The sequence below is a fragment of the Maniola jurtina genome, chromosome W (assembly GCF_905333055.1).
Source record: "Maniola jurtina chromosome W, ilManJurt1.1, whole genome shotgun sequence".
Taxonomy (NCBI): domain Eukaryota; kingdom Metazoa; phylum Arthropoda; class Insecta; order Lepidoptera; family Nymphalidae; genus Maniola; species Maniola jurtina.
Genome location: NC_060057.1, coordinates 1,662,464 through 1,682,044, shown reverse-complemented (window position 1 = coordinate 1,682,044; position 19,581 = coordinate 1,662,464). Strand labels below are relative to the sequence as shown.

Genomic DNA, 19,581 nt, shown 5'->3' with positions numbered 1-19,581 from the left:
ATACAGGGTGTTTGGTAATTAGTATAAAAAGACGACACGTACCCATGCTACTTTGATCTGATAAATACAATGCTGTAGTATAATGACGAAATAAAATTATAAAAATTTTCATTCAAAATTTTAATTTTTTTTATGTCAAAGTTTTCATGGCCCTAACGTGCCCTAACTCACTGAGATCCGCTGGCCATCTTTAGATACGCCAACGCCAACGATCTCAGTGAGTTAGGGCTCGTTAGGGCCATGAAAACTTTGACATTTAAAAAAATTAAAATTTTGTATGGAAATTTTTATAATTTTATTTCGATCAAAGTAGCATGGGTACGTGTCGTCATTATATACTAATTACCAAACACCCTGTATTGTATTGATAACAAAACAAAACGAACTATGTTGATTTGACATTGATATTTGCCGGACCTCGTGGCGCCCTATGAGGTCAGTTTTGCGCGTGGATCCCCATTGGTAACTGTACATTTATTTCGTGGCTATCAACAAAAGCCAGGCGTCCAGAGACGTCATCAAAAAAAAAAAAGTTATTAGAACAAGGCTACTTATGCTCGAAAGTTCACTTTATACAGTCTGACAAGACTCTCTTGGCGCGTGGCCAAAATCGAAACTAATGCCGCCATCTTGTGAAGTATCATGATGTATGTGGCGTTGCTAAGTAAAAAAATCTAATTTTTTTTTAATTATTAAAGTCATTCCATATACATAACTTCGCGATATATTCTGATAATACAGCATAAATGTTTTTGCATCTTATAGCTATATTTGGCAATAGGTAAGTGAAGTATTTAAGGGTAAACATGATAGGTTGCAAGTCGATGGCCTATCAATGGTTTTTTTAAATTCTTTTCGATATGGAAAAAGGAACGGCTTTCCCATTACTGTTTCAGTTAAAATTAGATAAAACTTACTCGATTTTCAACATTGACATTTTCAAGATATTCCCTAAACTTGAGAAGATTTTATTTTCTGGCAGTCTTTGTGCTACAATTACGGCCCCCAATGTCAATGACACTCAAGTGCCAAGAGAGTCTTGTCCGACTGTATATATGCAATTATCTAAAATAAGACCTATTTACTGTTTTTCCTTTTAGTTCAGGCAGGCAGAAGACACACTTTCGTATTTATAATATATGGTATGGTTGTTATTTAATTGTTTCGTGCAGGTACTTACCATGTATGTTCAGTGTTGAACCCAACCTGTAACAATATAATTGCATACTTATATTCTATCCACGAAAACAATTTAGTGTAGGTCTTTCTGTAATCCCATACAAATGACAGAGACAAAAATCTCAGTGGGCGTTAACCATTTTGAGGTTTTTTGAAAACATTAACATACTGCACCATTATCGAGGCACAAAGCGGACTGGCGCCATCTAGAGTTAGGTAGTTAAAGTTAAGGATTAGGGTTCTTTTTTAAAGAATATTAGCCATGCTAATCATGACTAATACTCTCTTTTCCCCTCCAATTAAGCGTAAAGTTCGTGCCAGGACTGGGTACGACAATAGTGCGACGGGTGGGTACAATACAGAAAGGTACTCACAGAACCGTCGGTGCTGAAGCAGAGGTTGAAGGATTTGTCGAACCAGCGGTCGTAGCCTTTGCCGTGCAGCAGCACGCGCCCGTACTGGTCGAGCCGAGACACGTCGTGCTCGTCGAACCCGTACTCCGAGTCATCTGAATAAATAAATATGTAAGTTGGTTGTAACTTTAATTCACAGATGCTATTGACAACGTTTATTTACAATGGTTCGATAATTCTAAAACAATAATTAATTATTCTAAAGAGACGCGCACAAAACGTTCAGACTACCGGCCGGAGATATCATCATTTCATCTGTTAAAAATACGCTCCTAGAAAAAGCATATTATACAGTCGAAGATTATGTAAATTCAAAAAAAAAACAAAATTCAAAATATATTTTTATTCTTTTACAAAACTTATACAAGTACTTATAAATTATCAAGAACATCTGCCACTGGTTCGGAATGCTTTTTCTACCGAGAAGATGAAATAATAAAAAAGTATGGATTTTACTCGCTCGCTGCAGTAATGCGCGGGGCTGCAATTGCTTACATAGAATGGAATATTATTGTTTTAACAATTGAAAAGAGCAACCGCCTAGTTTCTTGCTGGTTATCCTCGGTAGGAACGCCAAACCAAAACCACCAAACCAGTGGTAAATTATTTTGATGATACAAAAGCACTTGTAAAAATTTATTTGAATAAAAAATATTCTATTCTATTGCTTTTTGGTATTAAATGATGGCCCGAATGATTGCACCCAGGCACAACGCACGTTACTGATTTTAGAAATTAAGTAGATTTTATTTGTTGGCAAGCTTTGTTCTACAACTACGCCCCCGTCAATGTCACTCAAGTGTTGTCGTAGTGCAGAATAGAATAGAATAGATTTTCGTTCAAGTAGACTTTTACAAGTGCTTTTAATCGTCAAAATAATTTACCATTTTGTAGTTTTGTGTAGAATTATGATGAGTAAAATAGCTGGAAAAAGAGGGGTGGGAAGAAGGAAGAAGTCATGGCTACGTAACATAAGGGAGTGGACTGGCATAAAAACAGTTGGCGAATATTTGGAGAAGTATTCCAGCTAGCCATGGACAAGGAGGAGGAGACAAGTTTAAACAAGTGACTGCTGACCTTCAGTAATGGAGAGGCACATAAAGAAGAAAGAAGAAGTAGTTTTGTGTGTGGTGTGTGCAAGTTACCTAGTGAGACGTGGAAGGCGGCGCGCTCGATGCAGTGCAGCGACGTGCGGTTGTGTCCACGCTGGAACAGCGTTTGCCGCGCGTGCGCCCAGTGCGACCGCTCGCCCGCCGTCAGCGCCGCGATCCTCGCCTCCGCCGGCGCGACTGGCGATTCGTCGCTCAGGATCTGTTGCAGCTGACTGTGGAACGCGCACATTCATCAGATCACACGATCACACGAATCACACCATTTCTTTTTACCCGACTGCGGCAAAGCCAAAAGGAACCCATTCTTGAAAATGAGTTCATGAACACATAGTTAATATTTTCAATTTTCAAAGTAGGATGACTATACCATGTGGGATATCATATGCATAGATATGTAATCATATGAAAGGATTTTACTTGTAGTTTCTAAAACAGATTTTATAGCCGACTACGGGAAAGACGGAAGGGCTATGATTTTAGCAGTCTACATATGTATGTATGCTTGTATCCAGATTCTGTGTGTTCCAACGTAGCGTCTAAACTAATGGGTTGATTTCGATAAGTGAGGTGTCAATTGATGTAAGTTGATGTGTTGTAAAGATCCGGATGACATAGACTATACTTTATATGACAAGTGTAAATTAAAAATTTATAACACCCCCAACAAGTGAAGGTTACAGTAACTAGAAAAGAGCTGCTAACTTTCAAACTGCTGAACTGATTTTCTAGGATTATAGCCATCCAAAGTATCTGAGTTTTCCAAAACATCATTTTCAAATAAATATGTAATTATGTATTTAGGCAACGTCCATCTCGACAGCTTGACATTTGTCAATTGACATAATATTATGAACCTAACAGTTAGTTAACCTTCTTTTCTACAAGAAAACTAAAAAAGAGCTGATAACTTTTAAATGGCTGAACCAATTTTTTTGGATTATAGCTAAAAACACTCTCGATCAAGCCACCTTTCCAACAAAAAAAACTAAATTAAAATCGGTTCATTCGTTAAGGCGCTACGATGCCACAGACAGATACACAGATACACAGACACACAGATACACAAGTCAAACTTATAATAACAACCCTCTTTTTGGGTCGGGGGTTAAAAAAAAATTGACCTAAAGAATGTTAAACTGGACCCTTTCAAGTAAAGATTTTTATATAAACCTGTGAGAATGATACTGCCATGGCGCAATTAAAATGCCATAAGCCTTCTTTGTCGTATTAGTTTACAAATTGCGAAAAACCAAATTAAATTTGAATTTCGAAGGCAGACCCGTCTCAGCTTAAACAGCTCAAAAATAGGTTTAAAATAAAAATAAAAGTGAGTGGGGAAGGCCTCACGTCTGTATCTCCGCGGGGTTGAGCAGGCGGCCGCGCGAGTACACCACCAGCTTGTAGTACTTGCCGCGGCAGTGCACGGACACGTGCGTCGAGTCCTGGTAGTGCACGATGCGGTCGCGCTCCACGCCCGGCACGCGCACCGTGTTGAACAGCCGCTCGTACTGCCACGAGCACAGCGGCACCATGCCTTGCAGCATTATCTGTGACAAACAGTAAATCAATACTAGATTATTCAACACTAGCGACCCGCCCCGGCTTCGCACGGGTGGACATTTATTTTTTCTATTTTCCGGGATAAAATATAGCCTATACGGATTCGGAAGAATCCCTCTAAGTAATGGTAAAAGAAATTTTGAAATCGGTCCAGTAGTTTTTGAGCCTATTCAATACAAACATACAAAAATACAAAGGTTTCCTCTTTATAATATTAGTATAGATGGGGGTAATACAATGTCGTAAACTCACCGGTTCCAACTCCTGCCTCTCGATAAGTCTCCTGAAGCGCAGACAGAAATGTATGATGGTGGCTGCGCGCGCGGCTTGCACGCGCGTCGGGCGCAGCAGGGTGTCGGTCCCGTAGAAGTTGGAGTTGACCATCAGCGGCGAGCGACCGCGCAGGTACACGTATTCCTCCCACCAATCTGATACGTAGTTGCTTGACCACCTGTCGGGATGATCGTGTTAACATGCATATCAGTACCCTACCACCACCGCTTAGGATGCATGACGCGGGTCTGCCCGCGAAATTCGAATATAATTTGGTTGGTGGTAAATAAATACGACAAAGTAGGCTCATGGCTTACTAATTCCGGCAATGGCAGTATCATCTTTACAGGATTACATAAAAATCTTTAGGTACTTGAAAGTGTTCAGTTTAAGAAATTCGCGGGCAGACCCGTGTCATGCACCTTCAAGTAATTTTTCAATATTGTTTTGACATTTTCATACACTGGCACTGTACATAATATATTTTTAGTTTAATGACTAATCCAAAAATATATGGGTATTTTACCATGACTTGAGGATCAAGTATCTCTGTAACTTGACTGCTATAGTTTCTTCGAACTCCTTCGCGAGTCTTTCGACCCGCCTGTAGTTTTCATCGTCCAACAGTGGCCGTACGCTCAATAAGTACTGAAAATTTCCAATCAATTAGTTATCAACGACCAAGTAATAAGAAAAAATACTAAAACTAAACATCACACAATAGCAACCGGGTAAAGGTATTTGAGAAGGGTTGGGATCCTTCCCATTTTTAAGACATCTGTGCTCAGTAGTGGACTGGCGATAGGTTGATCATGATGACGAATGATATTTAGCAGTTGTGTGAGTGTTGCTCACTCAAATGGATGTAACCAAGTACGCTCAGTCAAGTAAAGTCAAGTAGGAGGTGTACCATACAAAATGACTGATAACAAAATGAATTTTTGTGCCAATAGTAAAAAGAGTATGCTACATAAAAATTCAAAACGCCCCGGTGGAATGAATACCACACACCCGTGAATTAAAATTGACACTTTGTTTCAAATGGTCTTCTTGTTGACACTATGTTGACAGATGTCTCATTGATTTGCTATTAGGATTGCTCAGCGCCAACAATTAGATGTTTTTAAGGTTACTTACCTCAAAAGGGAAAACGGAACCCTTATAGGATCACTTTGTTATCTGTCTGTTTGTCTGTCTGTCCGTCTGTTGTGTTTGGCAAGAAAACCTATAGGGTATTTCCCGTTGTTCTACCTAGCATGTCGAGTGGTTTTGGGATCTGTGTGGTGCTGCGTGCTACCATATAGATCTGTCTGGTTTAGGGGATTATAGTAAATTAAGCTTTTGGTTCCTTGTATATCATGGACATCCGCAAAATAACGCCTGCTGCTATACAACTTTGACCGACTTGTGAAATGAAAGAATGCAGGACTACAATGATCAGTTTCAAGTTGTAACGTACCCGTCGCATAGTGTCGGAGACGGTAGGCAGCGGCAGCCGAGGCAGGGAGCCTTGGAAGCTGTAGAGACGGGGCTTGTTCCACCCCGAGAGTACCTTAACGACGCTGGCCCATAGCATCGTCTTCATAGATATCCGTGAACCAGGTGCGCGGGACTCATACATCCATCCCTGCAAAATTTACACATGTTATCAAATCCTCCACAGTATAAATAATTTCGCATTGAATATATATAAAGACGAAAGTTTGTGTGTATGTGTGTAAGTTTGTTGCACTTTCACGCAAAAACTGCTGGTCCGATTTGGCTGAAATTTAGAATGGAGATAGATTATACCCTAGATTAACACATAGGCTACTTTTTATGCCGAAAAATCAATGAGTTCCAACAGGATTTTTAAAAATCCATCCATCTATAGATCTATATCCTAAACGAAGTCGCGGGCATCAGCTAGTCAATAGACAATATTTTACTGTATGGGATTTATAACATGAGTAGTGAAGTTGGTTACTTATGGATCTCCTCATTTTTAAAACATAAACGACTAGACAGAGAGTGAGAGAGACAGAAGTATTTGGACTATTTTGTTTTCATGAGTAAGTTTTAACTCTTTTTAGTACATTAAACAAGCTTTGACTATTGAAAAGTTTTTTAAAATGTGTAACTAACTATGTATAGATACAGTTAAAGTCACGCCTAGACAATCTATGCTAGATACCCACCTTGTACATAAGCAGGAGCTTGAGCGCATACCGCATCAAGAAGATGACCGTCAACCACATCACGAGGGCAGCAAGAAGACAAGCTATAACTTGCCATAACGTTGAATTACTGCAGAGAAAAAATTAAATGAAAATATATCTATAATAGGTGTTATAAATAAAATATTTGACGCTCGCTAGTAATCGTAGAGATCTGTAATTTTTTTGAAAATAAAATATAGCCTATGTTACATCAGGAATTATGTAGCTTTCTTCTGTTGAAAGGATTTTCAAAAGTGATTTAGTACCCAGTGCCAGAGATTACCCGATGGAAACAAACTTACAAACTTTAGCCCTTCACCCAATAGTGTACATTTCCCTGATGCAGAGGTGAGCGTGATATTTATATATGAAGTGAGCTGTCGTAGGTTTGATTCGCACGTACAATTTGAGAATTTATAATTGAATACCATAACTATGTATAGAACTCTTAAAGAGGGAGGCCTGACTCACACTTGGCCAGTCTTTTGCTAAAGTCATTGTATTCATTGTACTCACCTGGGGAGTATCGTCAAAGCTTTCTGCACCAGCCCGAATGGTATGTTCAGGCCGGCAAAGTGTGCCGCCACAAGCACAGTCCAAAGGAAGTACAGAGACTGAAGGTGGCCCGGGTACACGCCGTTGTGGATACTGTTCTGTGAACCAAAGATAACGATTGAGGAGCTGGCGAACGAAATGGTGTAATTTCACAAAATAATTTACACAAGGAGCAAAATACTGAATGAATAAATACAAAACTGGCCAAGTGCAAAATTTCATGATTCTAGGTCAACGAGAAGTACCCTATAGGTTTTCTTGACAGACTACGGACAGACAGACAACCAAAGTGATCCTATACGGGTTCCGTTTTTCCTTTTGAGGTAAAGGAACCCTAAAAACGAATACTTACTCTGAAACGCGCCAATCGCTTCTTCCACGAGCGTAGACCAGACTCCCAAACCAAGTAGAGGACCTCACGGTCAAAGTTCACGTCCCATCCGTCGTGGGTGATCGCGAACGAGAATGCCACAGCAGAATGAGCTTCCGCCATCTTGGCTCACGACCAACCTGCAAGTAGTGATACAATAACTACTTCATCATCATCATCATCATCATCATCGCGTGCCTTCTTCGAAACGAAGTTTGGTGATCATCATCCGAAAAGCTTCTCTATTAAAAGCCGCCTCTTTCAACTTCGGGTAACTAAGCCCTGTCCATGAAGAATAAGTAATTATAAGCCTCAATAGCTCAACGGATATAGGAGTGGACTGAATTCCGAAAACACAGCGGCTCAGACCATACTCCCCAGACCTCGCTCCAACATACCATTTTTTTCGAAATTTGGATAACTTCCTGCAAGGGAAAAATTCAACTCCAATGGGGCAGTCCAAAGCGCCTTCAAAGATTTTATTGATTCCCGTCCGAATGGTTTTTTTAGTAAAGGGATCAATGAACTACCTATGAGATGGCAAAAGTGCATAGATAGCAGTGGTACATACTTTGATTAAATAAATGTATAAAAAAAATCGACTTAATGTTCCTCACTTACAAAACGCCAATTTCAGTGAGGGCCTAATATTATAATCTCGAAGAAAAAAATAAAAGTTATAAGAGAAATCGTTTCAAAATACATTCGCATAGCCGGACGACCACATTCGCAACTGTCCACGCACACATACGTACCAGGTGTCAAAGTCTAATCTGAGAACGCTACTTTTCATACGTGGATAGCATCGCAATTAGGGGATATCGAGAAAACAATCACAATAGACGAATATCACAATAGATTCAGATAATAACTATAAATAACTTTACAAACAAATACATATTAAGGAACCTTTAAGAGTGTTGAACCGGCATGAGCTATTTTTAAGCCATTTTGCCCCCCTATATTTTATTAAACACTGCATTTATGTAAAACGTGTATATACTACTTTGTAGAATATTTCCTGATTTATTAAATTGACAGACAACATTTTGCAATTTATTCATAGTTTATCTTTTATTGCCTAAAATACCAAAAGACTATTACTGAATTTTGGATTTCGTGTCATCTTTGACGTTCACTACATCAAAAGTTACTTGGTCGATTCTCACAAAAAGATATATTTACCAAAGAAAAGGTCCTGAACTAATAAGATGACAGAACCAAATCTTTCGTTTGGCATTTTTTACATTATAAAAATTCAAACAAAAAAGTCATAATTTCATAAAACTACAGACACATAAAACTGTCATTTAGGTGGGTTATTTTTCTTCATTTATAAATAAAACTAAGTACTCATTAAAGAAGAACATATTTGCAATATAAACAGAAAAAAAACTTAAATTTAATTAATATTTGTTTCCAAAAAATAATCTTGAAACACACTACAAAACCGTGCAACAAGCAATAGTAAATTGAACTAGGAAATTAGTATCGGCTGAGGCCTCTCCGAGAACGGACGTAACGCTTGTTTGCTTAGCAATTGTTATCGGATTATTTACGATTTACCTGAAATTGTAGTGCGACTATCACTTCTCAATACTAGGTATTTTTAATACTCGCTATTTTTTCTTAAAGATAGATTAAAACTTTTTGTATATTTTTAAATTGTGTTTATATGATGCTGTAAGGAATTGCATTCCTAAATCCTGGTGATCCCTCGGGATTTTTAAAGGATCATCCGTTTAGATGTTTTTTACGTGGTACAGAAATGCGTTGCATCCTGGGGACGGGCTGTTACGGATAGGCTACTTTTGTCCTGGAAAATCAAAAGTTCCCACGGGATTTTTAGAAACCTAAATCCAGGCGGGCGAAGCTGCGGGCATCAGCTAGTTAATAAATAAGTATTGCCTCGAGCAAATAGCTGCAATTGGTATCTATTGTTCCCTTTCATTGAAAGGGAACAATTTAATTTTCAAAATTTGAAAAGATTGTAAAACGCGATTTCGGTAGAGAATAGATCAATGCCTATCAGAGCAGTGGCACTGATCTGTATTTTTAATAATTTCTTAAAAAATAAATTTTTAACTGTTTAAATTTTACATGGGTTTCACATTTATTTCAAGAGCATTTATAAATATGTAAAACCCAATACTCAAGGTTTCATTATACCGTTTGTGATAAGGAAAACCATGTTTTTTAAATAAACGGAAAGTTGAATTTTGTATAATTAGTTATTGACTAGAATTATAATTTTTCAGAATTAAATATTCTTAAAGGCTTATACAGTTATAACCGGCTGACAATGCTATATCCCAATAGCCTTACTATTTGTCCTAGCCGCTAAATAAAATTTTGATGATTCATCGTCCTTTTATGGCATTAGCGCGGTTTCTTGTATTCCATTATGATTTCTTTTTTTTCATTTGCATAATAGCATTAGTTTATTGTCTTTTACAGCATTAGTACGGTATTTTGTATTTAGATTTTGGTTGTATACATTGTACACTCTACCATAACACCTGAAACAATAGGATAATTACTATCGTTTGCACGTGGTCATCCCTCGTGGATCTTTGTGATGGTTTTATTTTTGAACTAGCTATCACCCGCGGCTTCGCTCGCGTGAGTCAAGGTTTTAATAATAATTGAGGTTTGTTACAATATTTTATGCAATGCCTAAGTTATTTTATCATGTGTTTTAGCATGCTATCCTGCGGGAACTATTTGTTTTTTTGAAAGGAAAAGTAGTCTATAATACTTTTTCCTCGACTATGCCTATGCAAAACAACCGGCCAAGTGCGAGTCACACTCGCGCACTAAGAGTTCCGTATTCGGCTATTTTTTCCAACATTTTGCACGATAAATCAAAAACTATTATGCATAAAAATAAATAAAAACCTGTTTTAGAATGTACAGGTAAAGCCCTTTCATATGATTCATAACTATACCCCCACTTGGTATAGTTACCTTAGTTTGAAAATTGAAACATTTTTTTTTTAAATTCGCAGTTTTCAGATTTATTCCTTACTTGTGCTGTAAGACCTACCTACCTGCCAAATTTCATGATTCTAGGTCAACGGGAAGTACCCTATAGGTTTCCTGACAGACACGACGGAAAGACAGACAGACAGACAACAAAGTGATCCTATAAGGGTTCCGTTTTTGCTTGAACCCTAAAAAAATGACGTCAATTCATAGCTCTGTTGTGGCGTTATTGAATGACAAATGCGTGAAAAACAGTATGCTATCCCGCGAGAAGTGTTCATATAATATTTTTCAGGAGAAAAAGTTGCATTTATTACTTATTAGTTTCTCAGCTATGTCTTTGCAAAAAGAAAGCGTCCATCCGTAACTCTGTTGCGGCGTTATTGAATGACGAATGCCTGAACGGTAGCATGCTATCCTGCAGGAACTGTTTGGTTTTTAGAGAGAAAAGTAGCTTATTTCACTTTTTAGATTCTCCACTATGTCTGTGCAAAAAATGCCGTCAATCCGTAGCTCTGTTACGGCGTTATTGTACGACAAATGCGTGAAAAATAGTATGCTATCCCGCGAGAAGTGTCCATATTTTTCGGGAGAAAAAGTATCATTTATTACTTATTAGGTTCTCAGCTATGTCTTTGCAAAAAAAAGCGTCAATCCGTAGCTCTGTTGCGGCGTTATTGTACGACAAATGCGTGAAAAATAGTATGCTATCCCGCGGGAAGTGTTCATTTTTTTCGGGAAAAAAGTAGATTATATAACTTGCTAGGTCTTCAACTATGTCTATGCAAAAAATGCCGTCAATCCGTAGCTCTGTTGCGGAGTTATTGAACGACAAATGTGTGAAAGATAGCGTGCTGTCCCTCGGGAACTGTTTGTTTATTTTGGAAAAAAAGTAGTCTGTATCACTTGTTATATCTTCAATTATGTCTGTGCAAAAAATGCCGTCAAACCGTAGCTCTGTTGCGGCGTTATTGAACGACAAATGCGTGAAACATAGCGTGCTATCCCGGGGGAATTGTTTGTTTTTCCGGAATAAAAAGTAGCCTATGTCCTTTCCCGGAAAATATCCTAAGTTGGTACCAAATTTCATTAAAATCGGTTCAGCGGTTGAGCCGTGAAAGCGTAGCAGACAGACAGACAGACAGACAGACACACTTTCGCATTTATAATATTAGTATGGATAGTATGGATGGATAAAACAATTCTTTATCCAACTAAGGGAAGACTGAGTTTTCGGCAGCTATGTATAGTACGTGACAGGTCGAGATGGCAATCGAGGTATGAGGCGGGGGACGTTCTGCACACCCGCACGTCACCCGCGCTATCCCGCACCGGATTAGCCCAGGGATTGTGTGGGTGTGCGGGGCGTCCCCACCCTGATTGCCATCACAACCTGTCACGTGTTGTGTTGCGTGTTTGTTTGTTTATTGGTTCATCGATTCACTTATTACTGCCAAACTGCACATTAAATTTTGATAAATGAGATTTCTCTTTGGCTTTGCTTTACCATTCCGTGTGTTAGAGGCTATATTGTCATATGTCATAAAATTTTCCGATATGTCATAAAAGAACTTATCATAATCAAAACGAATGTAAGAGATATAACCTACAAAACCCAAAAAGTATATTTAAATTAGTTTACCTACACATGTCATGAAAAAGAAATGTATATCAAGAAAAAATAAACTTGAAATAGATGGATCGAGTTTGATATCAAATCATAGCAGTTACTATGAAAATTTCGAATACATGTATATAATGATTTATACATATTCAAATATAAATCAATCATCTGCGGTGAAGTTTTTAAAAGTAGTAGGTGGGTTTTTGTACTTTTAGTTTTGAACTTTATCTTATTTTGTTTTTGTATCCCTAGCTTACTCGTGCAGCAATGCACTTATTTTTGATGAATAAATACCTACTCAAGTGTAACATCTGCATTTTTGTACCTGTTAATCCCTTTCATTGTACTGTCCATTGTTTTGCGCTTACGGTAAGTACGATTTAGTACTAACAATAAAATTTGAAAAGATTGTAAAGGACCATAAATAAAAAAAAATGCTCAATCTCTTTATGAGTATTAGCATTGCATTATATTTTTGATAATATTGCAAATTAAATATTTAGGACTGTTTAAATTTTAGACGGATTTCACATTTATTTTAGCCTTTATAAATATATATATATGTGAAAATTATTATAGTAGGTGTAACTATTTATACTGTGCATGATAAGGGAACCATATTTTCGTAAATATGTATAAGGAAAGTTGAATTTTGTATAATTTCTTGACTCTCTTATACTTACACAAGTATATAAAAGATTAGTATTAAGTACTGACTACAATTATAAGTTTTATTCACTCGTACTTAATCTATAAAGGCAATACACTGTTTTAAAAACATCACTCTTTTAAAACGACAAACTAACACCACATACTTAAAAATATTGAAAAAATAATCCGTTTGAAAATCGTCTAGGATCAAAACGGTTTGTTATAAACTAAACTGCACTGAGTACGTCCGTTCACGGAAACAAACAAACAACCTCGGGTAAATACCTAAACTTGTGAATCAGGATCATGCTTCAACGCTCTTAACATGACACACGATTATATATTCTTTGCTTCATTATTCATATATGATTTTATACACTGTAGTTTCCCTATTTACTCGGTAACCTCGCACAATTTTTAAAGATTTTTTAAAACAATTCAAAACTAGTTTCCGATACATTCTCCCCCACTCCGCCATCTTGGCCTGCGCTCATTCCTTTTTTGTGCGCGGTAACGATCGCACGCGCCTTCCGAGCATCATGCCGAAAAGAAGTGCGCAGTCTCAAATTGAGAAATACGAAAGAAAAATAAGGAAAATCGAAGAAAAAGAGAAAAGAAGGCGGAGAATTATTTCTCCGATTGAATCGTCGTCGGACGAAGAAGGTTAGTAAAGTGTTTTTTTGTTATTATTGTGTCAAAAGTACCTTTACAAAAGTACTAAGTACCTTTTAGTGAAGTGAAAGTAAACATAAGTTTTGGAATGCACTGGGATTGACTGCGAGTCAATAACTTTGACATACCCCAAAACTAGATATTATCAAATCGTTATGACCAATGAGGCATCGGGGTTGACTGCGAGTCTCCAACGATGACCTAAGCAGAAAATACGTACATTCTAAAATAGATGTAACGTTCCTCTGCGACCTCCTAAAAGATAATTCTTTTTCGAAGTTTTATCTTTTTCATTCTACTCACAAGTTTTTATTTTCATAAATAAAATTGCTAATTGTAATTTTAGATACCGGAGATCATGGACAAAACTGTGACGCGATCCCGGAGTCAGCATTAGCTGCCCCAGAAATCACACAAGAGGCGGAGCCGTTATCTAACGATAACCCCGACCAAAATGAGGGCGGGGCTGGGCCTGACCTTCACGAGGAAGCCCCCGCTAGTGATTTGCCAGATTTGGACCCAGAATTACTGGATGCCCTTGGGGAGTCCACGTCCGACTCACCCGACTACGGAGAAAAAATTCACGACAGTTTATCAAAATTGTGGCTACCTTTACTTCGGAAAGGTATGCCCAAGGAAAACAAGGACAAATTATTAAAAGAATACCTAATTCCAGACAACTGTAGACTTCTACAGGCGCCTAAACTAAACGCAGAGATTTCGGCCGCGATACCGGACATGGTTCGTAATCGCGATAAGACGCTCACTGCATCGCAACAACAGCTGGGTTCGGGAATCACCGCCATCAACAGAGGCGTTGATTTGCTCTTAAAGAGCGATAACAAGGTCCAAGCAATGAAACATTTTAGCAACGGTTGCAGATTGCTTTGTGATTCGCACTACTTAGCGACCCAAGGTAGAATAAAACTGATAAGCCCCAGTTTAGATAAATCGTTCTTACAGTTGGTTAACGAATCTGAACGAGATGACTCATTGTTTGGCTCGAAGCTATCGGAGAAGATAAAAGCCGCCAAAGCCATCGAGAAGCAGGGCCTTTCAATCAAAAAACCTGCTAAACCCCAAAAAACCACTGCCCAGCCGTCCGGCTCTCGATCATCTTCCTACCAGGGAAACTGGCACGCGCCGCCTCGGTACCCGGCGAACAGGGGGGGGGGGGCGCGGAGGTTACAGCAGGAGGCCAACGACCTCGGGAACTCGCCGGCCTTACACAGCGTCAGCGCAGCAGCCGCAGCGAGCTGCATCTCAGGGGAAGCCCCCTGCCCCAGCGCAGAATCACCATTAGCACAGGTACATACAGGCCGACTTACTCATTTTTATGATTGTTGGTTAAAAATAACTAATAATAGTGTTGTACTAGATTGGGTTAAACACGGCTATGCTATACCATTTCGAACTGTAGTAAATCAGTCTATAATACCTCAAAATAGCTTTTCACATTCTGAAAACTTAGAAATGCTTGAAGCAATTAATAAATTAATAGCAATAGGAGCTATATCTGAGTGCAAGGGGACAAAAGATCAATTCATATCTAAGATATTTCTTACTCCGAAACCTAACGGTGACAAACGTTTTATATTAAATTTAAAACCCCTAAATAAATTTATCGCTAATGATCACTTCAAAATGGAAGATTATCGGACTGTATGTAAATTAATTCCACGTGGTGGATACTTAGCCACCATAGATCTTAAAGATGCATATTTTCTCGTACCTGTCCGGTCTTCGGACCGTAAGTATTTAAGATTTCATTTTAAGCCTCATAATTCATCTAAAACATATACGTACGGCTTTAATGGCCTCCCGTTTGGCTTATCAGTGGCCCCACGTGTATTTACTAAGATCATGAGGGAAGTGTTGGCTTATCTTAGAAATCGTGGCTTTCAGTCGGTATGTTACTTAGATGACATTTTGTGTATCAGTGACACATATGATCAATGCTTAGATAACGTTAACGAAACGTTAAAGATATTGCATTGTCTAGGATTCGTCGTCAATTACGATAAGAGCAATTTAACGCCGCAACAATCTTGCAAGTTCCTAGGTTTTGTGTATGACACCAAAAGTCTTAGCATATACCTTCCCACCGATAAGCGTTTTAAAATCGCCGAGTTGGTTGCAAAGTTTACTAGTTTACCAGCCTGTTCTATTCGTGAATTTGCTCATCTTATCGGAGTTTTAGTTGCAGCTTGCCCGGCAGCTAAGTATGCATGGATGTATACCAAGATTTTAGAGCGGCAGAAATACCTAGCCCTGCGTAAGTATGGTAATTACGAAGCGAAAATCAAGCTGTCGAATGTTATATTAGATGATTTAAACTGGTGGTCTTTAAATATTGATACTACATCCAATTTTATAAGGCAACCTAACTTCAAACTCGAAATCTATTCCGATGCGTCTAGAACAGGCTGGGGGGCTGTATGTAAAAATAACCAAGTTAGTGGCAGATGGAAAGCCACAGAGAAAGCGAACCATATCAATTACCTGGAATTAATGGCCGCTTTTCTGGGCTTGAAGTCGTTTGCTAGCGATGTAACTGACTGTGCAATATTACTACGCATAGATAACACAACCGCAATAAGCTATGTGAACCGTATGGGGGGCATACAATATCCCCACCTCAACGATTTAGCTAGAGTGCTTTGGAAATGGTGTGAACAACGCGGACTTTGGATATTCGCATCGTATGTGAATACCAAAGAAAACTGCGCAGACGCCGCCTCCAGAGTAATCAATCCGGATACCGAATGGTCACTTTCTGACGAGGCTTTCCATGATATCACACAATATTTTGGCCAACCAGAAATAGATTTATTCGCGTCACGTGACAATGCGAAGTGTTCCAGATTTGTCTCATGGAAACCAGACCCTGATGCGGTATCCGTCGACGCATTCACGGTGAACTGGCATGCAGAATATTTTTACGCCTTTCCACCATTTTCGCTAATACTTAAATGCCTTAGGAAAATCATTGATGATAAAGCAGACGGTATACTGGTATATCCTCACTGGCCTTCGCAGCCGTGGTTCCCACTACTGCAAAGCTTAATAGTTTCAGATGTGCATTATTTAAATCCCAATAAAAACCTCTTGCAATCTCATTTCAGAGATCATCATCCCTTGCACAAGCGCCTTACCCTGGCTGTCGCGAGGCTCTGCGGCAGTCGTTCATCCGAAAAGGCGCCTGTCCTGCATCGTCTACACTGATGTTAGCTTCGCTCTCTGACAGTACTGTAAAACAGTATAACACTTCGCTTAAGCTGTGGTGGCAATATTGCGTCGAGAACAACGTTGACGTGTTCGAACCCTCGAAAAAATTCATACTTACATTCCTAACAACACAATTTAATAATGGTTGTGCGTATGGCAGTTTAAATTCTCACCGTTCTGCTTTGTCAGCATTTATAGGTAATAACATCGGCTCTGATGAGTGTGTGAAGCGCCTTCTTAAAGGTGCATACAAATCGAGGCCTGTGCAATCCAAATATTCGAGCACTTGGGATCCTCAAGTTGTGTTAAACCTTATTTCAACATGGTTTCCTAATACCGAGCTTTCCCTCGAAAAAATCACGAAAAAACTCGTAGTCTGTTTAGCACTGTGTACCGCTCACAGGGTACAAACGCTGTCTCTCATTAAGCTCGACAATATCAAGTTTTCCGAGAACGGCGTCAAGATAATGATAACAGACCTTATAAAAACGTCTGCTCCTGGTAGGAATCAACCAGTTTTGTGCCTGCCATACTTCAGAGAAAATGTAAGTATTTGCCCAGCTACCGTTCTCTCAGATTACATTTCTAAAACTAGAAATATAAGACCTGAGGGAACAGATACGCTACTGTTGACACATAAGCGGCCACATAAACCTGCTACGACGCAATCCATCAGCAGGTGGATAAAGCAAGTGCTGTCAGAGAGTGGTGTAGACGTCGGGGTATTCGGTGCGCACAGTACGCGCCACGCGTCTACTTCGGCCGCAAGCTCTGCTGGCGTCAATATCGAAACTATCCGTAAAACCGCAGGCTGGACTAGCTCCTCTGACTCATTTGCTCGATTCTACAACAGAATTATCCTGGACGAAGGAGAATTCGCCCGATCAGTTTGTTTACGCAATCAATAAACTAATATACGAATTAATTAATTGATTAATGGTTGATTAGAACAGTGAACTAGTTACTTAGATTAATAAGAACTAGGTGGGTAATTACATGTGATTATTAAAATACTTACATACTAAGTTGATTTGTATCATAAATAAAACAATAACAATAACAGATTATACCTACTTTTAATTCCAAAACTTTCTCCTCTGAACATCTACAGTGTATAAAATCATATATGAATAATGAAGCAAAGAATATATAATAAGTGATCAAACGAACTTCCAAGTGAAGTTCGATCATTATTATATGAGTTGCTTCATTAGAATATATGATCTCCCTCCCTCCCGTGCATGGCTTATCCCAAATAATAGAAAGTTTTGTACATGTTACACTACATACTCTAAAATAATGAGCGCAGGCCAAGATGGCGGAGTGGGGGAGAATGTATCGGAAACTAGTTTTGAATTGTTTTAAAAAATCTTTAAAATTGTGCGAGGTTACCGAGTAAATAGGGAAACTACAGTGTATAAAATCATATATTCTAATGAAGCAACTCATATAATAATGATCGAACTTCACTTGGAAGTTCGTTTGATCACTTATAAAAAGTTAACTTCCTCAGTAGTGAGTAGATATTTAAAAAAAGAACTAAGTTATACTCGTTAAAGTAACGACCTATGCAAAATAATTAACAATAATCATTACTTACGTTTATTAAGAAAACCAAGCGAAGATTAGCGTCGATGAATACCTATGCAAGACCTCAGTTATGCAGATACCTAGGTCCTGAAATAACAGTACCTTGTTGGTTAATTTATTATACACCTTTTGTCACCATATTTATTACTAATGGGAAGCGATCACCTAATTATGAAGGTATTTTACATTGATCCGCCTAATTAATGGCAAATTGGGAATTTAACCAGTATAAAAATATAATTATTGAAAAAATACAAAGCAGCAACCCGCATCTGCATCCAGCAGGCGAAACATAAACCATAGACTATACTTATAAACTGGGCATAAACCAAAGACTACAATATTATACTGGGTTAAGACAGGCAACTCGGGTTCTATGGGCGGTCCTTTAGAGTGAGCGCCATCTAGTGTTAGGCATAAACCATATTTAAACCATTGACGTAGGTACCTCTATCTATCAAATCGATGGCATAATTTACACAGATAACTAACTAGGTATTATACTAGTCTAGAGGGCTTTGCTGGCGTTTGTGTTGTTGAAAACACGTGTTAGTGAGGTTTTGCGTAATTTTAACTGTTGTGTCAATTTATTAGTTGGTGTCTGGACGTGAGTATTTAGATTAAGTGTTGGTGAAGGGAGAAAACCTAGTATGGAGGTCGATCCTCCGCCTAAACCTCCTGATCCGGGTGAAAATGTAACCGTCATGTCAGACCCCATTGAGAGCCCGCAGTCCATATCTATGGACTCAGAATCAACCCATCGTGGTACTAAACGAGCAATCCCGATAATTGATAACGATCAAGTTCCATCGTCCATTAAAAAAACTGTAATAGGGCCAAGCTCGACAGCCCCTTCAATGCAATCCGTTTACCTCCATCCTTCACTCTCAGACTCCCCAAAAAAATATACAAAAGATGATAAAGGTCCTTTCGTAGTGTACGTATCCCGTGAAGTGTCCGACCCTTCAGCCGACGCTTCTATGAGAGCGATCAAATTCGGCCAGTTCCTTCACAAGAACAAAATAAGGTCAGTTCTTAACGACGGCGTGAAGAATGTTGGTAGAAACAAAGTTTCAGTTGAATTTGCAAGTGGTCAAGCGGCTAATGAATTCTTAGAAAACCCTATACTTACCATATCCAAGCACATTGCATATATACCCACATTTAACAT

At 38.6% G+C, this 19,581-nt stretch overlaps 1 protein-coding gene, 1 long non-coding RNA gene and 1 pseudogene across 2 annotated transcripts; 2 read left to right on the top strand and 1 right to left on the bottom strand.

The window, feature by feature from the left end:
• Positions 1-1,176: 1,176 nt before the first annotated feature.
• LOC123879915 (carnitine O-palmitoyltransferase 1, muscle isoform-like) lies at positions 1,177-18,694 on the bottom strand. The gene is made up of 12 exons (XM_045927778.1): positions 18,576-18,694; positions 18,421-18,497; positions 7,643-7,800; positions 7,252-7,388; positions 6,715-6,823; positions 5,997-6,164; positions 5,064-5,185; positions 4,517-4,715; positions 4,052-4,251; positions 2,738-2,916; positions 1,554-1,687; positions 1,177-1,206 (listed from the first exon to the last, which is right to left on the bottom strand). The coding sequence occupies exons 3-12, from the start codon at positions 7,781-7,783 to the stop codon at positions 1,177-1,179; spliced, it is 1,419 nt and encodes a 472-aa protein (XP_045783734.1). The 5' UTR covers positions 7,784-7,800; positions 18,421-18,497; positions 18,576-18,694.
• On the top strand, positions 1,691-19,382 carry LOC123879918. Its single transcript, XR_006799106.1, has 3 exons — positions 1,691-1,703; positions 18,923-19,017; positions 19,347-19,382. It is a non-coding gene; the product is annotated as an uncharacterized LOC123879918 (long non-coding RNA).
• LOC123879916 lies at positions 13,435-16,843 on the top strand (annotated as a pseudogene).
• Positions 19,383-19,581: the final 199 nt, after the last annotated feature.

What these genes read in the sequence shown, in the direction of transcription:
- LOC123879915 (XM_045927778.1), bottom strand. Translation starts at nt 7,783, where the DNA reads ATGGCGGAAGCTCATTCTGCTGTGGCATTCTCGTTCGCGATCACCCAC. An exon ending in AGCGATTGGCGCGTTTCAGA is followed by an intron (nt 7,389 to 7,642) that starts GTAAGTATTCGT and finishes TTTGGTTCACAG; the next exon opens with AACAGTATCCACAACGGCGT. An exon ending in TCTCCGACACTATGCGACGG is followed by an intron (nt 5,186 to 5,996) that starts GTACGTTACAAC and finishes GGAAATTTTCAG; the next exon opens with TACTTATTGAGCGTACGGCC.